The sequence below is a fragment of the Lipophrys pholis genome, assembly GCF_963383615.2.
Source record: "Lipophrys pholis genome assembly, chromosome: 10".
NCBI classification, from domain to species: Eukaryota; Metazoa; Chordata; class Actinopteri; order Blenniiformes; family Blenniidae; genus Lipophrys; species Lipophrys pholis.
In genome coordinates, this window is record NC_137640.1 from 29686890 (window position 1) to 29707267 (window position 20378).

Sequence of the window (20378 nt, forward strand, 5' to 3'; positions counted from 1 at the left end):
ACGGGTTAATGTCTTACAGTCATTCTTTTTCTCTTATTGTACGCCAGATAACTGCTCCTGAGTGAAGTTTATGGCGAAGAAGAACCCAGCCCTGGCTTGACATTCTATTAGGTTATAAAGCAGCAAAATGAGGTGCAGCCCTATTTTATTACTTTAAATCACTGAGCAAACACTCAAGACATTTACTGACTCAGCGATAAGGAGTTTCACATAGCAACAGACATGTGCCTTTATTGAAACAAACATACCGATGAATGCTCGATCAAGAGAAGTATAGTGAACCACCAACTCAAGGGTCTCCACCATTACCAACAACACATCTCAGAGCAAAGTAAAAGTATATTGCACAAAATTCAAACCACTCAAAACAGTCTTCACTCAATTCACTAATGATTAACTGTAAACTCAACATTTAAAAGATTTCTATTAACCTGTAGCATGACCTGGTATTGTACAGTAAAAACACCTTTTGCAATAAAATGGGAGTATTTTTTTAATCATCTCTTGTAAAGGCCGGCAAACACTACAGGATAATCGGGCCCATTTAGTCCCAACCTCTCCCCCCGAGCATCGGGAGCAAAGGCCCGAGTGTCGGATGTCTGCAAAAGAAAATTGTGGTGTGTGGTGTGTTAAGAGTGATTTCATCTGGTCCGATCCACTGGGAAGGTGTCAGAAAGAGAGCTGGTAGATAATGAACATGTTGAGTATTTGTGAGGAGGAATCCTGTAGTGTGTGTTCTGCTCCACGAGGAGCCGAGCAGCAGAGGCTGTGACGTCCAGGCGGCATTCTATGGAACCAACCAGGCCAAAAGCAACACTGCTGCTGCAGCCAAAGCCAGAACGTTCCTTTCTTTGTTAATGCTGACTTCATGAGTATTAACATTAATATACAATATGAATTCATTAGACAACATAAGCAGACCTGCATGGCAGCGTGATCACTCAGTTCCACTTCATCATTCCTCACTGCTCTTCTTTAACTTTCTGTTTTCTATCAAGTTGTTTTGAGGCTGTTTCCCCGTGTGAATACATTTTGTGTTGGAATATTAATTCATCAGCAGAGTAGATGTGCGTTCCATAAATTCATGTTTCGCCAGTTATATCAGACATGACCATTATTAATAACCTCATTATTACAGATAAACACTTGTGGAACTAGACAGACTTGAGAACAAGTCAAGAACAAGAACCAAAACGTCCTTCAAGCCTCGTGAGGAGGATTTGTTTTATTCTGTCAGAAGGACTGCTCTCACCACTCCGTCTCCGCTCCCAAGAAGCCGGGACAATCCGTGCACCAATCAGGATCTTGTAAAAACAGGCAGGTCATTTTCCAAGAGATCTGATTGGTCAGTAGATTCTCTGCTCCGGAGTTAAACATCAGAGTACCGGGGTGATTTATCCTGGTAAGAAGTGAATCTGCTTCCCAGGATTGAAATCCCAGGTTAATCCTGAAGTTTCCTCCATAAAAGAAACTCCTGAGTCACAACGTCGGCCCGAGGTGGATTTGTTTACATGTACAGGCCGTGTTTTAATCTGAAGTCACTTTTGACTGCGCCAGATTTGGAATATTGAGCGTGAAGAACATAGACCTATATAAATAGTTTTATAGAAGCATATGGTGCAGAGCCTGGTACTCTGCTGAAGAATCGCTCTGCAGGTCACTCCACCTCACCATCAGATCACAGGAAGATCTTGTGTGATCTGTCTTGTGATCATCAAGTCACTGGTGTCGTGATCTGTGAAGGTTCTAAACATCCTGTAGTGTGTGCCAGACTTAAATCTATTGGCATATGCAGAACTGACAGTCCCAGATGTGAAAAAAATAAATCTTTTCCACTTTTTCCACTGAATGGCTTAAAATTGATCCTATATTTAAATATACATGTATTACTGCATTTTCTTTCCCTAAAATGCAAATTTCACCTGCAGGTCTTACATACATCATAATAACAATGTAGGTTCTCACACATGTCAGTGGTTATGACAGTGAAAATGTCAAACAGAGCTGCCCAAAACACGAAATGGCAAGTTAAGTGTAATAAAAAAACCATTCTGTAGCTTTTTAATATTAGTAATACTGGACGGTAAGGCAAAAATAAATACTTTAGTTTCTCGCTGCAGACAGCCTTGAACCAGAGTATCATCCATAAATAATAAAGTAATGTGCATTGATAAGAAGCTTTTTTGACTGAGATGACAAATCTGGAGAACAATAAAATACTCAGACGCTTCTTTGGCCGAAAGGCAAAGCTTAACAACACAATCTGCATTTGGCAAAGATAAGGAAAAAAAAAACCAAACAAAAAAACCATTAATCTGTCAGGTGATGCACAAAGACCTCAAGTGCAAGCAATTAAAAATGTCCTATGGTCTCCAAATATTCTACTGAAAATAAACAAATCTGCAAGTGGTTTGTTGTGTTTGGGTGGTGACGGATTGAAGGGTGACGTGACGGCCGATTCCAGTCCTAGTGAACTTTTCTACATGGGTTATCTGACGTCTGGCAGCCCATGTTGGTAAATTTCACCAGCACACGGAACAGAGTGCCGTCCTCACACATGCAGAGCTTGTACCGCTCCAATCCGTCATTGAAGTACACGTCACCCGCAGAGTTCGGGATGCGTGTCGCGTTGAACATGACTGATCCATTGAGTACGATGCTATTCTCCTGCAAAGAGAGGATCCGCTGTAAGTCATCAGATATTTGACTCGGTTATTGAGCAGCTTTACGCTTCAGTACAGATGAATGTTGTACTTACAGCCCGGAGCTCGATGTCTCCGCCCATTTTGAACTCCACAGTGCGTCCCATGATGTTGACACCCTCATTACCACGAATAATGGCCTTCCCGTCGCCTTTGATATTAAGATCTGACGCTGCACTACTGGTGATCTAAATATCCAAAACAAAATGTGAGAATTTGGTCAACAATTACAAAGAAATGGAAATGAAGGGAACATCATCAGCGTTCCTTTGTCATACTGGTCACAGTGGAGTGGTCAAAGCAAACTAACCCCGTCTCCACTTTCTCTTTTACCTCAACTACTTATGGCTATTCAGAAATAAACCCCTGATCAGGAGTTTGCAGGTTTGAATCCCGCTGCTGACAGGTACGACGCTCCGCGCCAGCCCACTGTTCGTACCATGTCCAGGGAAATCATTTCCTCACGATAAAGTGTTTTTGTTTCCTTTCTCTCTATGCTGGTCGCGGTGTGCGGGAGACAATTCCTGCGCACTATGCAAGAATGAAAATGACACTCTGGGCCGGCTGCTCGTCCATCACAGAGCCAACACAGAGAGACATTCACATGATGGACAATCTAGAGACCTCCCCGAGCATTAATGTTTAACAAAATGATTGAATGTACTCCTCTTCTGGGCCATACAGTTCTTTATGACAACGTTCTGATACCTGAATTCATGGCCTGTGCACTGCTTCTAACACTTCTGCTGAATTAGTGACTGATGCTGTTGACGCTCTTTGGTCAGTGATGAAGACGATACACACCCTCTCTGTGGACGCCTTTTTAACACTGAGGACTTTAACTCCTTTGGGCAGATGGAACTCGTGGTTTTCAAAGTCAGTACTGAAGAAGGTGGTCTGTGTCCGAGGGTCTGTGAAGGATATGCCGACGTCACTGACTACTGACGTCTTGTCCTTTTCCACGCTCAGCTTTGTGTTTCCTTGCTGGAACACGACCTGCAACACCAGACGTGAAATGAAAAAGGAAACATTTAACAGTTTACTTATTGAAGTAAAGCTTTACCTGCCTACTTTTGGTACTTTCATTAAACCCAGTGGGGATAAGCTGACGACAAGAGGAAAATATAAAAATATATACTTCACATAGTAAAACTAAAATGTATTACCTTGGTTTTTTCTCTCTTTCCTTTGCAGTGCATGTCTTACTGCCAGTGTGTCCACAAATTCAATTCAGTATGAGCAAACTGTCAAAACGAGCCAGCGTATTCTACATGAACTCAACTTGTTCAGCACAAGAGTCAGTGATATTTATGCCCCCATCACATTATGACAAATCTAGTCTGAACCTTCCAAACATTCAACTTTCAAAATGGAAAGTTGTTATTTAAAGATATTTGGAATGCTTTTTACGACATTACTCACTATTTCCTATTTATTTAATAAAAACATTCTATTGTAGACAATTTGTAAGAAACACAAAACATAGAAAGGGTAAAATGCAAATTCTCCAATTTATAGCTGCAAATATTTCAAACTGCGTATCTGTGAAATGTCATGCTTTATAATACACTATTGAGGACCGCTGCATGACAATATTGTTATTTGCAAAATAAACTACTCTGAACTTGACTCACTGCATCAGGAATGGAGCCTCTCTCTCAAAGTTACATGATGATTGTTCCTTGGCAATACAAGGTTGGTGGCTTTTTGTCTGTTCGTTCTAACAGCAGAGTAAAACATATACTCTGAAAGTAACACCAGAATGTCCACAGTTTGTTCTCACCGGGTTGTTGTTGCCCACAAAGACCAGGTCCTGGTCCTTACGGCCCCCGACTGTGCTCTTGTGCAGTGGGTGAACGATGCCCATGTCTGCTTTCTGCTTGAAGCGCAGCAGACCGCTCTCATGGAACTCCATACTGTCACAGCCATTAGGACCGATGCGGATCACCGTCCATATAACCAGTGTGATCTGAGGGACAGGGTAACAATGCATGCAATAACATATAATAATCAACCCCCGACGCTCCGAACAGAGAAGGACCCATGTTTGAGGTACTCACAATGAGGTTAATTAAGGCAAGAAGGAAAAGGAGCACAATGATGCACACTGCCATGTTTCCTTTGCGTCCTCTCAGGCCTGTTTTATGGAGCCGCTCCTCCTCGATGGGCACATAGCCTGCTTTAAAGTTACTGTTGTGCTCCTTGTTGATGGTACGTCTTTCTATAGCCTTTTCCCGCATGGACTTCTTCACGGGCCCATTGGAGCTTTCCTACAAGGGCAAAACACTCACTGGTAAACACAGTATTGAACAAATGATGTCTCACTGAAATCCCACATGGGAAGACTGAGGGTGTCCGACGCCAACAGGCTCAACAAACTCCTCAGTCCTCAGGGCTCAGCGACGTGGTGGAGGAGGTGGAGATGGACTCTGTAAAGGTGGATTCAGAGAGGAGGATCCATCCAACAACATCTCTCACCCTCCATGACGTCCCGGTCAGCAGCAGAAGCTCCTTCAGCAACAGACTCATTCCAGTAAAGTGCAGAACAGGAGATCCTTCATTTCTGTGGTAATAAAACTGTAACTCCTTGCAAATAGTGTCTGTTCTGTTTTTCTGGTACTTTGGTTCTTCTGTGCACCAGTCACTGCTTAGCCCTGTACATATATTCATATCTAATACTTTCCATAACTTTTTTTCATGTTTATTCTGTCTTATTGACATTTAGCTCCTATGCACTGTGTGAAGCAGCGTTACAAAGAGGTTCTCTTTGGTGATACATGGTATTTCCTTTCTATTCTATTTTCAGAACACCATGGCACACACGGTGACCTGTCCGTTCGAACTGTTGTGTTATTTATTCCACAGTGCTTTGTGTTTGTGCCATGTTGTGTGAGAATGAGTTAAACATGAATTGAGTTGTTTGTCATTTCCAGAGCTCGGTATGCGGCCGTCCACCGGGCCCCGACAAGCTGTCTGTGGCCCGGACTAAAAATAAACGGTCCTCCGCTCAACTCGCTGCCTGTCTCATCGAGGGACACGCTGCTGTCTTACTGTGGAGAACAGCGACACCAACCTCAAGGTCTGACACCAGGTTTAACAAAAACAAACAAACAAACGAACGAACAAACAAACAAACAACTAGTATTTCAATGTCAAAGCCCATTTAGCTCTACTGTTATTCATGTCAGCAGCAACACCACCGCACCAACAAGAAACACCAGCACGTTCAGGCTGTAAGCTTTACTTCATACTCTGTATAACGGCGACGGCCGTGCAATGGGCATGCAAATGGAATGAAGGTTTACAGATGAGCAAAACGTAATAATAACAACAAATAGAAAAAAATATAACGGACCTGTTCGGACGCCATGTTGACCCTCCCTCTTCTGCCTGCGGAGTGACGGGAAGGTACCATCTGACAGCCGAGGGGGGGAGGGCTTCTCCCGATGTGCTCCGAGCTGATCATTCCATGCTATTTTGCTTATTTTATTTAATAAAGAAGAATAACAATACGTAGAATAAACAAGTAAAAAAGATTTTGCCTTACTTTTTGTCGGCGGTTACAATAATAGAAAGTCGTGGGCCCAAAAAGAATAGATGGTGCATTCCGAGTTCGGGTAGCCAATGAGAGAAGGATCCCAAAATAGAGACCCGTCCATTCATATTTTCCATGTGTGATGCAGCGTTAAAAAAACCACCGCCTACACATGTTAAACATCTGAAATAACGATTTATCAGCATGTTCTCTATACACACATTTACGTGAAATATAATTATTTAAAATAGTGGTTAAAGTATTTTGCTTATTTATTATGTGTGTATTTCTTTACTGTGGTAGTTGTACATTTCAATATTGTGTGAAGCAAGTCAATTCTATTTTATTCTATTCTATTCTATTCTGCTTCAACTCGCAACTTTTGTAGTAATTTATGTTCGGATACATTTCTTTAAAAAAAATGTAACGTTAATGGAGATTTACGGAGCCCCGAAATGGACCTGTTGGAGAAATAAACTCCATTCAAGGCTCTATAGCTGTGGGGATTTATAGGCAATAAACAGCATAACTACACTTGAGCTTGTTCGGATCCGAGTCTATAACATCAATGGTTTTACAGTAAAACTTGTTGTAATTTATATGCAGTACACTTATTACATATTCAGTAATTCAAATGTGTAATTCAACGGAATGAATTACACTTATGTCTGATCATCGCGATTTATTCTCGAGAATGAAAAGGGGTGGGGCTCCACTTGACCCCCAGATTTCTACTGATACTGTGCCCACTGCGCATTTAATATGATTGAGAGTGTCAGGCAGGGTATAATCGGATTTAATCCAGCAAGCACGGCTAAACTAACATCAGCACCGTGTGTGTGTGTGTGTGTGTGTGTGTGTGTGTGTGTGTGTGTGTGTGTGTGTGTGTGTGTGTGTGTGTGTGTGTGTGTGTGTGTGTGTGTGTGGTTTCGGCTGACAGTGTGGTATTACACTGGTGTTTGCACCCTGCAGCAGACAGACGAACTCTTCTCTTTTCTTTTCTTTTCTTTTCTTTCTGGGAGCTTTTCTTTTGTTTTCCTTGCGGGCTCGTCTCGTCTCGTCTCGTCTCGTGTCGTCTCCTCCTCCTCTTCGGTTGCCACAACTGAGGCGGTGTTTGGCATCTGTGTCGTATAGGTGGAGAAATCTGTCGGGACAAGGAATTTTTACGTCCCTCCTCATACAAGAGGAGCCCCCCATCCATCCCCTCCTGAGGAGGTTTGAAGCCCCCGAGGATCTCAGCCATGGCGGATTCTTTGAGGAGATTGACCAACACGTCTTCGTTCAGCGTCTTGCAGGACAAACTAGAGAGCTGGCACAAGGACTACCATGTAAGTTCATCAATAAGTCAGGATCAACCTGCACCTGACCACCGGGTCCAGAGCACAGCCTAAATTAATGAAGACCTGGGAGTTATTCTCATCAAAAGGTCGCTCCATCCAGGATTGATGAATTACCTTGTTTACACTTGTGGATATTTGATTTTTCTCACGGGGAAAGTCAGACTGATATTTTCACAATATTGTACTTTCCTCTTTTATACATAGCACACGTGTGAAGCGACATGTTTACTGAGGTAATAAATCATTTAACTCGTTTCAGCGGAGGAATGCGCGCCTTCAGATTACATTGATTTTCCGGTGGAGTTTGGTTGCTATGGACGCCCGTCGCCATGGTTACGGTTGACCCAGACCAAAGAGGCCGTGTTGAGATGGTTCACGTCCTGTTGTTTCCTGTGGACACAAGCCGCACAACAGCGCCAAACATATTCAGAACAACTTTTATGCCCGAAGCCGAATTGCGGGGAGTTTTAGAGATCTACAGCTTAGATTTAACATTCAATCATTCCATCGGGTTTTAAAACATTTATTATACGAATTCTTACATCGACGCAAGACGAGCAGCGCGTGACTCCTCTTGCACATTTTTTACTCTTTGATTTTGACTTCACACGTTTTAAAATGGTCACACGTTTGATCAAATATTCTTAAAATTGTTAAACATAGACAGTTTTAAGAATGTTTGATAGTTTTAAAATGTTAGAATGTTTGAGAATTTTCGATTGAAAATATCTAAGAAATATTTTATTTATCCCCCCTTTTGCTGACTCTTCTCTTGGTCAATACAATTAAAACCTGGCATCTAATATAAATTATTGGATGTATCCCGAGCACACAATTAGGAAAACAATGCAAAATGTAGATGAAAATATGAATATAAATTTTTGCAGACCAAACTATACCAAGTGAATCAGTGAATCCTTTTGGGATGTTTGAATCTTTCCAGGAGAAGTCGCAGAAGACATAGCAGACTATGTGAATATGAGATAAGATGACATCAGCGTGACAGTAAATTACAAAGTTCATTATAACACTTCAGGTGCCAAACTCATTTTAGATCAAGGGCCAGACCTGACAAACCACAACATAAAATACCCAATGCACAATTAGCCCCTAATGCTTGTTTTAGAAAAAAGAGCTTTAACTTGTAATGAAAGAATCTTTAAAACAAAATTTTAAATCTAGACAAATTGAGGGATTTTTTTTTCAAAAGAGAAAATGAGTGCAGTTCCAGGCCAACGTTTGTACTGTTTCTGTCTGATGAAAGATCTGATCTCCACACACACTCCTCATTTCTCAGAGGTTATGGGATCTATAGTTTGTCTCATCTAAGGTTGCAAAATCTCATTTATCATAAGAACCAACCTTTTACTTTGCCTTTACATGAATGAAGTGACAATGAATAAAAGATGCATTCATTGATATTAAACAAAATAAGGTAATAGTTTCTATTTGGACATCTTGTCTGGGCTGTTTGGCTTTTGGTGTTTGATTTGTGTCTCTGATCTAATCTGGTTCATGATGATCTGTTAACCCCACAGGATTATCACCACAGCTCTCACCCTCATTAGCTTGACCTTCTGGCCGTGCTGGCCAGTAGAAATTCAGACACAATGCCTTTGTTGGTAGGAATATTTGAGTTTACAGAGTCGCCCCATACGTAGGCAAGGTCAAAGATTGAAAAATACAGTCTGAGATTTTGGATTTTCTACAATGATACTCTCTAGTAAATATTCTAAAATTGATCCATCTGCAATTTAATACATGCTGTGAAGTATAACAGAACCAAAATGCAGAATGTAGTGGTCAAGTGTGTGCCACGAATTCCAAGTGCTTTGAATGTTTTAAAGAATTTGACGAGCAGCTTTTCTCATCACATTATTTCCTCGCAGGTTATTTCCTGTGACCAGAATCTGAACAGATGCTGCGAGCTGATTGAACTCACAGCCAAGATTCAAGGCCAACTGTTTGCCATTCTTAACCTCACAGCTGCAGAAGGTGAGCTCTAAATATCAGGTGAAATTAATCTAAAATATGAAAAGAAGAATATTAATAAAATCTTATTCTTATTTATTCATATGAACTTTTGAGTCAAATATGAAACTTTGATATAAATTCAAAATGCCTCTACCGAACCAATGATTACCGTGTCTTTTATCCTGGATCAGGCGGTCAGTATGCCGGCGTGGACACTCTTAAGACTCGACTGCTCCCGTGGCTTGGAACCTGCTTCTCAATGGCAAGGCCAACAGTGACTGGTGACACCAGTCTGCAGCTCATACAGGTGTGCATCATCATCATCATCATCATCATCATCATCATCATCATCATCATCATCATCATCATCACCATCATTGACATTTAACGACCCACACAAAGATTCAATATATTCTATTTCTAGGAGCAGTTTGGTCTCCTGCATCTTGAAGGTAATTTACATTTGAAGCGTGTGATTTGTTCCTGTCAGGATTCGGTGGAAAAAGACAGGAAGATCAGGGAGCTCTCTGTCTCCCATGAAAGTGACATGCAGAAGATGGAGACTCAGCTGTGCTCCACTCGTATTCAGCTGGACTCAGTCAGAGCAGAGTGAGTCCAAAACACAGCCGCGAGTTACCATTCCTTATTTTCATGCACAAAAATTCATGGGATGAACACAATTTGTTTTATTTGTTTTGATAGACTAATAGATGCTCAGAATGAACTTGACGAGACAAGGAGCAAATCAGCCACCACTCTTTTTGCCTCCGAAGATGAAATACTCCAACTCAAAGCAGAGTGAGTGACACACTCAAATACTGGGATGAGGTATTGTCCTCCTCTGAGCCTCCGCACGTTGTCTGGATGTTAACTCTGTTTGTGTGTTTCAGTTTGCGATCAGCGCATGAACAGGTGGACACTTATAAGAGGAAGCTGGAGGCTTTTGATGATTATGAACGACAGATTCGCCTGCTCAGAGACGAAGTGTCCTACCTGACTACAGAGAAGGCCATGCTGCAGGAGAGGTAATCACAAACACACCAAACAAACTGTGTGTGCACAGAGCTCCCCGGAGGGTCTTGAATATTGCTCGTGGTTCCTCGGCCTCTCAGGTTGGTGAGAAGTCGTTCCCCGAGCCCTTTGCCCAGGCTCAGCCGTTCCTCCAGCCCCATGAGGAATGAGTCGCCCACCAGGGCCCAGCTCACCAGCTCCTCTCGCCATGCACGCCTCGTATCACGCCTCAGTGACCTGTACGCTGTGGAGCGTCTGGAGGCCCAAACCCTGCTCCGGCGCTACATCGCTGACCTGGAACTGGTCCAGAAAATCATCTTCATTGCTGTCGTGGTATGACTCAATTTAGGTTTGAGTTTCTGGTTAATATCACAACTGTGTGCTCAGGAAGTTTGCTTTCTTCATGTCACAGGAGTCGTTTAAGATAGCAAAGCTGGCTTACCGCCAGTTCAAGCTGCGCGTGAAAAAGACATTGTCCACAACCCACTTTGGGCCCGAGAGTCTGGAAGATGCAGCTGTGGACTACATTGTGAGAAACCTGGACCTCTATGATGTCCAGGCCAGCGTCAATGTAGGGTGAAATAATACTTCGTCCTGTGTTTCCTTATCAACAAAACACTGCTGTGCCTCATACTGTGTGTTTCGTCTCCCCAGGACGTGATCAATGCCATGAATGTGAACCCTCGGATCTCCTTCCCGCCACAAGTGGACTTTGTCCTCATCAGCACCTTGATCAGGGAGACATGCAGAGTGGCCTTCGCCATGCAGACACTGGACCCTCCTCTTGACTTGGCCTTTGCAAGTGATGGCGAGCTGTACAATGACAGCAAGTCAGTCCTCTGCATTGTTTGTCACAATGTTTGTGTTTGTGAAGCGCAGACATTCAGCTGTGACGCCACCAAGTTCACTCACTAAATAGTAATGCTTTTATAACTGAACTAAATGTAAAGACACAGCATGTCATTTTTAAAGAGCATCAGAAGGAACTTCAAATATTTAAACACACAGTAGGGAAAGGTATACGCTCATCAGTCTGCAAAGTAATGGACTGAGTCCAGCAAACAAACCAACTTGTCTTCACCTGTCCAATTTCACAGCAGCATACTAGAATATGATGCCGTATGTAATTTGTCAAAAAGAAAGAATGACTATCAGAAAGTACAAAGGAGTGTCATTGAAGGTCAGACTGTATCCTACAGTGAGTCAGCGCTGCCATGTAAAGTATGCAGTGTATCAGATCCACAGTACATGGTGGTCCTTGTTAACAGGGCCTGTGTGGCTCATCCAGGACGACCACTCTACACTTTATTGTATGAACCCGCAGCCCAGGACTCGCCTATGACAACCAGTAGATGTCACTCTCAACTCTCAGATGACACGAGCTACCACATCTCCCTAACTATTCTAAACCTTCTCTCTCCTTTCACCAGGTACCGCCGCAGCTATGACTCCGAGTTCTCAGCTCCTCTGGTGATCTATCATGTGTGGCCTGCTCTGGCTGAAGGCACCAATGTGATGGTGAAAGGCGAAGCAGTGACACGAAGGGGCGTCCTGGTGAGGACATTGCTTCTAAAATATCAGTCCATGTGACGCTCCATAGAAATATCTAGGAATCATGACACTGCAGGCTCATCTGTAATTAATGTCTTTCTTTTGTCTATCTTAGTGGAGTAGAAGCCAAAGTAGAAGCAGCAGTGCCAGCCCGGTGCGCTCCCGGTCTCTCAGTCCAAGTCGATCTCTTGTAAGTTTCTACGATCTGTGATAGTGTGGCTGGAGCTTGTGTTACTTTTCATTGACCATTTCTGCTTAACAACATGCTTGCACTCCTATGGCTCAAAGGGTATGTATTTCAGAATGCACTTTATTCAATTGGACATGTCTAAAGTTGACTTTATCACAAAAGTTAAATTGACATCATCGTCATCTTTTTCAGGTATTTAGCTGCAGAAGAAGTCTGTCTCCTGAACGCCTCAAAGCGAGCCACCTGTGAAGCCCCTGTCAGCACTGCACAACCCCACAATCAAGGTGTGAACAGACTATGAGGCATTTAAAAGCTCATCGCAACAGAATGGTTTCTGTCGGACTTCCACTTGGAAGAAAACAACAACAATGCAACCTTTATTAGGTCCCAACCACAGACTGATCCGAGGTTAAATCACTGGCGTGCCGGCTTATGTCACATGCAGGACAATAGAGATGAAGGATGGACCCCCGTTATCCTCACGTCCAGATGGACATAATATGAACAAGCACTTCTACCAGTAATGTGTGTTAGAGTTACCGCCACTCATTACAGGAAAACAACCAGTCGATTCATCTAAATTCAGAATATTTTTCACTTGTCGTGATACAGTTTTTAAACAGTAATTACAATTTATATCATGTTTTTGTGTATTTAAATGACCTTATAATTGGCTTGAGGATCAGAGCCCCCAGTTACTTACAATAGCTTTATAACATAATATAATTTCAGTTTACTTCCACGGAGAGGTCTTAATAATCTTAAACAGTATTTTAAGTGATATTGAGAGACTTCAGGTGGATTTTTCAAGGAACACTTCACCTGCATCGTAGCACTTTTTCAGGCAGCTTTTATTATTCAACATATCTCTGGATATTTGTTTCCACTAAGGTACAACCTCTGTGCAGCATAATATGAGATTACAGGCAGACTAAGATGAACAGTGTGGTGCTAAACATCAGTGCTATCCTCCACTACTTGAGCGACGGATATCAGTCGACGTTTATTGTGTTTCACGTTTTTCTCTTTCATATTTTCACTTTAATAGGTTTTTTGTGGTGCTGCTGTTTTAATGACTTGACGGCTTTACAGAGATACAAACACCCAACGTTGTTGATGACTGTGAAACGCTATGAGCAGTCCTATAGGTAGTTAGTAATAGTTAAAGTAGTTAGATTTGGTATTACACTGCTGTTATTTTTTTCCCCCCAGTTTACTATTTGTGTACTGTACATAACCATCTGTATTCAGTACTACTTTGCATAACTTGTTATTCGTCTGAAGGGTCTTTGTGATCATCTTGATTTTATTACGATTTTATGTGTGATGGCTATATTTTGAACATATACTTTATGATAGATCTTCTAAAAAGAAATGGTCTATTTTACTTTGTTGATTCTTCAAATTGTTGTCTGTCTTTTTGAAAATAAATTCCAGACACTTTACTGTTGTCTTGATACATCTGTGTACAACCTGGTTAATCAGGGACTTTTCCACATTTATGTTTTGGGTTTTGTGTGTTTTTTCTCTGGCTGTTTGAGACGCAACAGTAAAAAGTGTTGACCTCTTTTGGGACTAGGGGGCGCTGCTGCTCTACCGCTACAGTCCACCGAGCAGTGATTCCAGTGCAATTCATATTTCTCCAAGTAAACCTCAAACTAGTAAGATGAGGTCTTTATATTTAACTAAACATAATGCAAAGTATTGGTTACAGCTTTGAATGTACTTTTGTATTATGATATTTTATGTACTTTTATGATAAGATAAGATAAGATAAGATAAGATAAGATAAGATAAGATAAGATAAGATATCCTTTATTTATCTCGCATGTGGAGAAATTTGCAGTGGTACAGCAGGCTAGTACAGAGAAAGAAGCACACATAGCAGGAACTAAAAAAGCAGATAAAAATACAATATAACAGAAGAATATGCACACGGTGCTTATAAGTGTGGACATGTACAGAATATGGGGGTGGATGTATTTTACATAGTAAATACGTTTACATAGTAAATACGTTCTTATAGATTATTATAGTTATTGCACCACCATGCAGTTATGATCTGACTTCACTCTGATTCTAAATTCTTTTGAAACGTGTGATATTAGTCCTCTAACTGTGCTTAATTCATGCATGTCAGTGCGACACTGTGTTGACAAGTGAAAAATTTACTTGTGGGCAACAACAACCCAGCCTTGACTGTTTTCCCGTCATCTAATTAGTTCTTGTATCCGCAGGCCTCGCTCACAGCATACTGCCTCAGCCACGCAAACTAATTACACTGCCAGAGCTTCAGCTCTAATCTAATATATCAAATCACACGTTTGAATCGCTGAGCTGCAACTGATTTGGCCTCCGTAAAGATTTGTATTAGCTTTAGCTGACAGCTCCCTGTCGGCTGGTGTTGAATGACGTCTTGTCCTCAACTATTTCACATCTGGAGAGCTTGAAAGAAATAAAACTTCAGTATTGATTAGATGAGAATCATCTTCATCTGCTGGTGGTTAGAGTCGGTGCTTCCCCGGGGGATCACAGTATGGGTCTGCAATGGGATTGATTAAAGATCGTAGCTGCTGTGATTAGTGTGTGAGAAAAATCCAAAACAAAACATCCGTCTAAGAATAGCACAACCTGATTGATATCATGTGATGGATCCATCCTCACAGGGTGAACGTTTGTTTCGGTGTCCTTCCAGTGTAAACAGGACTCACATTCATCCTCTAGACCAGGGACTTTCAAAATATGGGAGGATGAATCCTTTTAGCGGAGACTGGACAAAGTTTGTCTCACACCAAGTGGTCATGTTTGGTTCAATATCAAACTTCCTAATGTTTTTTCACATTATAAATAGATTATCAATCGAAAATGAAATCAATTGACAATTAAAAACATCATAGTTCCTTTGCAAGTTAGATGTTAAAAATGTGAAATATTAGTGAAAAAAGAAAACAGTTGGAAATAGTTGGACCAATTTAGCTGAATAGCTTCAATTGGTAATGTCTACATGAATCAAATTCTTAGAACTTAATCAAATTCATTAAGTTAATGAAACTAATGAAGCTATTCAGTGAAGTTGGTCCAACTATTTCCAACTCTTTTCTTTTTCCAGTGCAGACTGCATCTCTCCGATATAAGTATGTTATGTTCAAGTTTATTTTATAATCTCTAATCATCTGCATGACGCTGACAATAAAGTGTAATTTTAGTTTTGAGTTTTAATGGCTGATTTTAATATATTTTACCCGTCACATTCACCCATTTGCACACAATCACAATGAACAGGTTTATCTGTTCTTCTATTTTGTTTCATCATGATTTCTTCCACAAAAACTCCAATAGAAAAAGAACAATTCAAGAAAAAAGGCTGTTAGTGGTCCCCGAGGCCTACTCTGGTCCCACATAACATGCACCGGTGGTCCCTGAGCAAGACCCTCCACCCCCACCAGTTGCTGTGTGGCTCCTGCCGATGGGTCAAGTCGGTAAAGAAATCTTCCCAAGGGGATTAATAAAGTACGGCTCTTCCTTCGACTTCTTCTACTCCAAACTACCAGATGGGAAAAGCTTCCAAATACAAGTTTTTCTTCATAGAAGTAATGACAATATGTCCACTGTAAGAACCTTAGTTTGTAGTATAAAAAGATTATGGAATGACGATGAGGAAGAGTATGGGACATGCAGAAACCATCATGGAAACTTGCAGCATGCCTCTTTGTCACATTCCCAAACAATGAGTGTGTTGTGGGATCTTCGGCGAGGTGCTGACTCCTGAGCCACCCTCCAGGTCCTGCTGCCATGAGATAGCAGGGGGAGGCCTGGCAGACTTTCTCAGCTCAGCTGGAGGGTTGGAGATGGGGATTGTTTATTCAGGTGTGTTGTGGTGCAGAATGGTCATGGACAAAGCAACTCCAAACTGGGGCTGGATGGAGATGAGAGAGATGATCGCAAAGGACCATGTCGCTTGTCCTCAGCCTCACACCTCTTTAGACCGAGCACACTCTGGCCCTGATATTACATTCAGTCATTTGCTTGCAGGAATTACAGAAGTCTTATTTAAAGTTTCAGCAGTTTAAATCTTAGTTCATGGCCGAAACTGGAGGGACAGTGGAAGTTGTAGTTCCCTGAGGTAGGATTCCAGTTTGTTGGGCGCTGCCTGACTGAAAGCTGCTGGACCAAGTGAGTTGTCCTCTGGCTCTTCTTAATGTGCTTCGCTCTGGCAAGAGTGAGCATGATGACCACCCTGATCCCACTGCCAGGCCAGAGCTGGAATATAATGGAGGCACAGGGTGACACGGTGATTGGTGACCGCACTGCACTGCGTTCGTCAAAAACCATTTCCTGAAATGGACAAAGGGCAGAAGGATTGAGTGAAATCAAAACCACGAGTACAAAATCAGAAGGCTTTATCTTGGTTGACCCCTTAATGGAGGAGGAGGAGGACAAATGCAGGCTGAAGCAGCTTTTGTTTCTCCGAGGTGGGACTGGTGCTATCTATGGCCCAGAAAAGCCATTACACACATCTGGAGGAGAGCAGGATGCAGGCTTTATACAGCAGTGCTGCACAGTTTATGACTGTCGGGAGAGAAAACAAGAGTATTCATGGCTGTGGCTAAAAACTACAACCTCCACCCTCCACCCTGCACCCTCCTTAACCCTGCATTCAGTCATGCTACAACCCCAGGGGAGGATTTCCACGGCATGAGGCGGCCTGTGGGTTGACCCTGAGGCCTCAGTCCAGTGGATGTTGAGGAGCCAACAGGCGTGACCACCGAATGTCTTCACAGCTCCAATGAAGTCAGGCATCAAGTGACCGAAGATAAATGCTCACTTCCTCTCTCTATGACAACTATCGTATCAAATAAGGAAAAACGACTTTGAAATTTGGACTCTCTTTTTCCCAGAGCAGACATTTGGACAAACCGTTTCCTTCCTGTCCTCCGTTGCACATCTGGGCTATCACATGCAAAAATGAAATCAAGTGATTTGTATTCCCCTAAAATTCTACTGACAAATTCTTCTTTCCAGAAAAGTTAGAACATTATGTGGAATCTTGATAATCAGAGAAAGCTGTATAAATTATGAAAATCACAGTACGATTTATTAGAAAACAATATGACAGCTCAACAAATGTTGGTGCTGAGCTATTTTACTGCGTTTCATGAGAAGAAAAACTTTCAAAACATTTGGGACACATAAAGTTGTATAATGTTTAAGCAACACCTGATAGAATAACTCATAAATGATAAAACATATAAATAATAAAGCTCAACAAACAGTCAGCAACATGATTATATGCAGAAAGTACATCCAAGATAGAATTAATCCTTCAAAATCACAGACAAGAAAGAAAAGGACAGGTTCACTGGTGGAGGAAGGAGAAGCTCAAGAACGTGTCACAGCAAAAGATCTTGTGGATTGTTCTTCTTTGTTTGTTTGTTTGTTTTTTGGCCAAATAAGAGATCGTTTCTGTACAGAAATAACATAATTAACACTGTGAGGTACCTTTATGTCTTGGGCAGTTACACAGCATCACTAGCAGAACAAAAGAGGATCCTTTTTTTTATATATATTTAAAAAACAACAACAACAACAATAATAATAATAATAATAATAATAATAATAATAATAATAATAATAATATTATTATTATTATTATTATTATTATTATATATAATATAATATAATATAATATAATATAATATAATATAATATAATATAATATAATATAATAAAATAAAATAAAATAAAATAAAATAAAATAAATCAAGGTATTTACAACCTTGGCCACAAAAATGCAATAATGGCAATAATGTAATATTTGTGATGCAGTGATAAACAGATTGAATATCAAGCAAACGGAAACCTTTGTTGCCTGAGTTGCAGCTGTCTTCTGTCACATGAGTTCTTCTACGGTGTAATTATTGAGTTATAAATGATGAGCACATCATTGTGTGACAAATGTATTAGCTGAGCAGGTGTCTTACAAGGACGGTGCCAGTGCACAGCAGGTTGAAATGTTTAAATGTTTATTAAAGAATAATAAAGAAATCCCATCAACCTCTGTTAAAATGGTAAGAATTCAAAGTGAAGCTGCTTTCTGTGTAACTTTTTATTTTAGAAGAGCTGTGACACACTGGCAGCAGGAACCCGACTGAGTCGTCTGGTTCCACATCCTGACTTTCAACACGTCATTAAAGCTGTGGAGGCTTTTGTAATGGATGGAGGAGAGCAACGAGATGTTCATAAGATCTCTCTTTGAGTTTCTCTCTCTCTCTCTCTCTCTCTCTCTCTCTCTCTCTCTCTCTCTCTCTCTCTCTCTCTCTCTCTCTCTCTCTCCCCCCTCCCCCCATCTCTCTCTGTCTCCCTCTCTCCCTCTCCCTCTCTCTCTCTCTGTCTCCCTCTCTCCCTCTCCCTCTCTCTCTCTCTCTCTCTGTCTCCCTCTCTCCCTCTCTCCCTCCCTCTCCCTCCCTCTCTCCCTCTCTCCCTCCCTCTCCCTCTCTCTGTCTCCCTCTCTCTCTCTCCCTCTCTCTCTCTCTCTCTCTCTCTCCCCACTCCCCCCATCTCTCTCTGTCTCCCTCTCTCCCTCTCCCTCTCTCTCTCTCTGTCTCCCTCTCTCCCCTCTCTCTCTCTCTCTCTCTCTCTCTATCTGTCTCCCTCTCTCCCTCTCTCCCTCCCTCTCCCTCCCTCTCTCCCTCTCCCTCTCTCCCTCTCTCCCTCCCTCTCCCTCCCTCTCTCCCCCTCTCTCTCTCTCTCTCTCTCTCTCTCTCTCTCTCTCTCTCTCTCTCTCTCTCTCTCTCTCTCTCTCTCTCCCTCTCTCTCTCTCTGTCTCTCCCTCCCCCCCCTCACATAAAAAACACATCTGGATGCTGTGATTAATGTGACTAACAGCCTGCGATTCAGCATTACCTTACCTTACCTTACATTACATTACATTACAGAGTAGCATTGGCAGAGTGGAGTGACGTGTTTGCAGGTGTGAGTTTTGAAAGTTACTGCCCCACTGGGGCTTGTTACTCTGGTATTTGATCCTCTCACGGAAACATGCAATCAAAGCTGGCACCAGGCCGGAGTCCAAATAGCCTCTGTGCTGAACAGTCCCAGCCCCGAACTGCTCAGGAGTAAAGGGCCAGCGGCAAGAGAAATAAGGAGGACGGGAGGGAAGAAAGGAGGGTTTAAGTGCAGTAAGACATGTGGAGACCTTGTTGTGAGTATGGTTTGACCTCTGGTAGGATTTACAGCCTCTCTTGTGCAGACACAACATGTCTTTGGATGTCTCTGTCGTTCATCTCTTTGTGTCACACAGATGTGAGGAGGCAAAATGTTACTGCAGCCAATCAAACACAAACCAAACACAAATCAAACACAAATCAAACACAGGTTTTACACCCCGGAGACAGGATCAGTCAGAATAATGAATTATGCTCTCAGTCTGGTGGCATTTTGTTTTTCAGCTTAATTGTGGATGATTGAACATAAAAAAGGCTGGACTGGATCTGAGGTTTGGTCCTCGTTCCTTGCTACTTCGTGAAGAATAGTATTGTTTGATGGGGGGGGGGGGGTCACTTCATTCATCTCTGTTTGGAGTCGGGTGGGGGCCGTCCTGAGTTTCCATGTTCTCACAGTGCAGACATTAGTTTTCTCCCAGTTCCTCCGGCAGGTTATTTGGTGACAGGTTAGTTTGCCAATGGGTGTGAGTGTGTGTGTTCGTCTGTCTCAGTGTTTGCTCTGTGTTGTTCATGGTGTACACTGCTCACCCACAGTCAGCTGGACTATGTCACTATGTCGTCACTAGATGGTAGTGTAGAACTAAAACTTCCTCTCTCACGTCACCAATAACGTTCACTATCAATGCAATGGTTTTCTTTAGTTTTATTTCTCTGTATTTCTTCTTGAATTGACCCGACTGTATATCCACACAGAGTGGCGCTCGGTGGGGGTCGAGGGTCTTGCACAGGGACTCCCAGTGTATGTTTTTGGGATGTGGGAGGAAACCCACACTCGGGGAGAACATGCAAACTCCACACAGAAAGACCCAGGGCAATATTTCAACCCACAACCTTGTTGCTGCGAGGCGAGGC

General features: G+C 42.1%; 2 protein-coding genes across 2 annotated transcripts; one reads left to right on the forward strand and one right to left on the reverse strand.

Moving 5' to 3' along the window:
• Positions 1-215: 215 nt before the first annotated feature.
• sgcb (sarcoglycan, beta (dystrophin-associated glycoprotein)) lies at positions 216-6098 on the reverse strand. The gene is made up of 6 exons (XM_080473977.1): positions 6058-6098; positions 4763-4972; positions 4486-4671; positions 3507-3698; positions 2759-2890; positions 216-2667 (listed from the first exon to the last, which is right to left on the reverse strand). The coding sequence occupies exons 1-6, from the start codon at positions 6070-6072 to the stop codon at positions 2467-2469; spliced, it is 936 nt and encodes a 311-aa protein (XP_080330103.1). The 5' UTR covers positions 6073-6098; the 3' UTR covers positions 216-2466.
• Positions 6099-7070: 972 nt separating this feature from the next.
• spata18 (spermatogenesis associated 18) lies at positions 7071-13761 on the forward strand. Its single transcript, XM_080473909.1, has 12 exons — positions 7071-7565; positions 9467-9572; positions 9743-9858; positions 10042-10160; positions 10254-10349; positions 10442-10576; positions 10664-10895; positions 10975-11133; positions 11217-11392; positions 11993-12116; positions 12229-12303; positions 12496-13761. Exons 1-12 carry the CDS (start codon positions 7479-7481, stop codon positions 12550-12552), a joined length of 1482 nt encoding a protein of 493 aa, XP_080330035.1. The 5' UTR covers positions 7071-7478; the 3' UTR covers positions 12553-13761.
• Positions 13762-20378: the final 6617 nt, after the last annotated feature.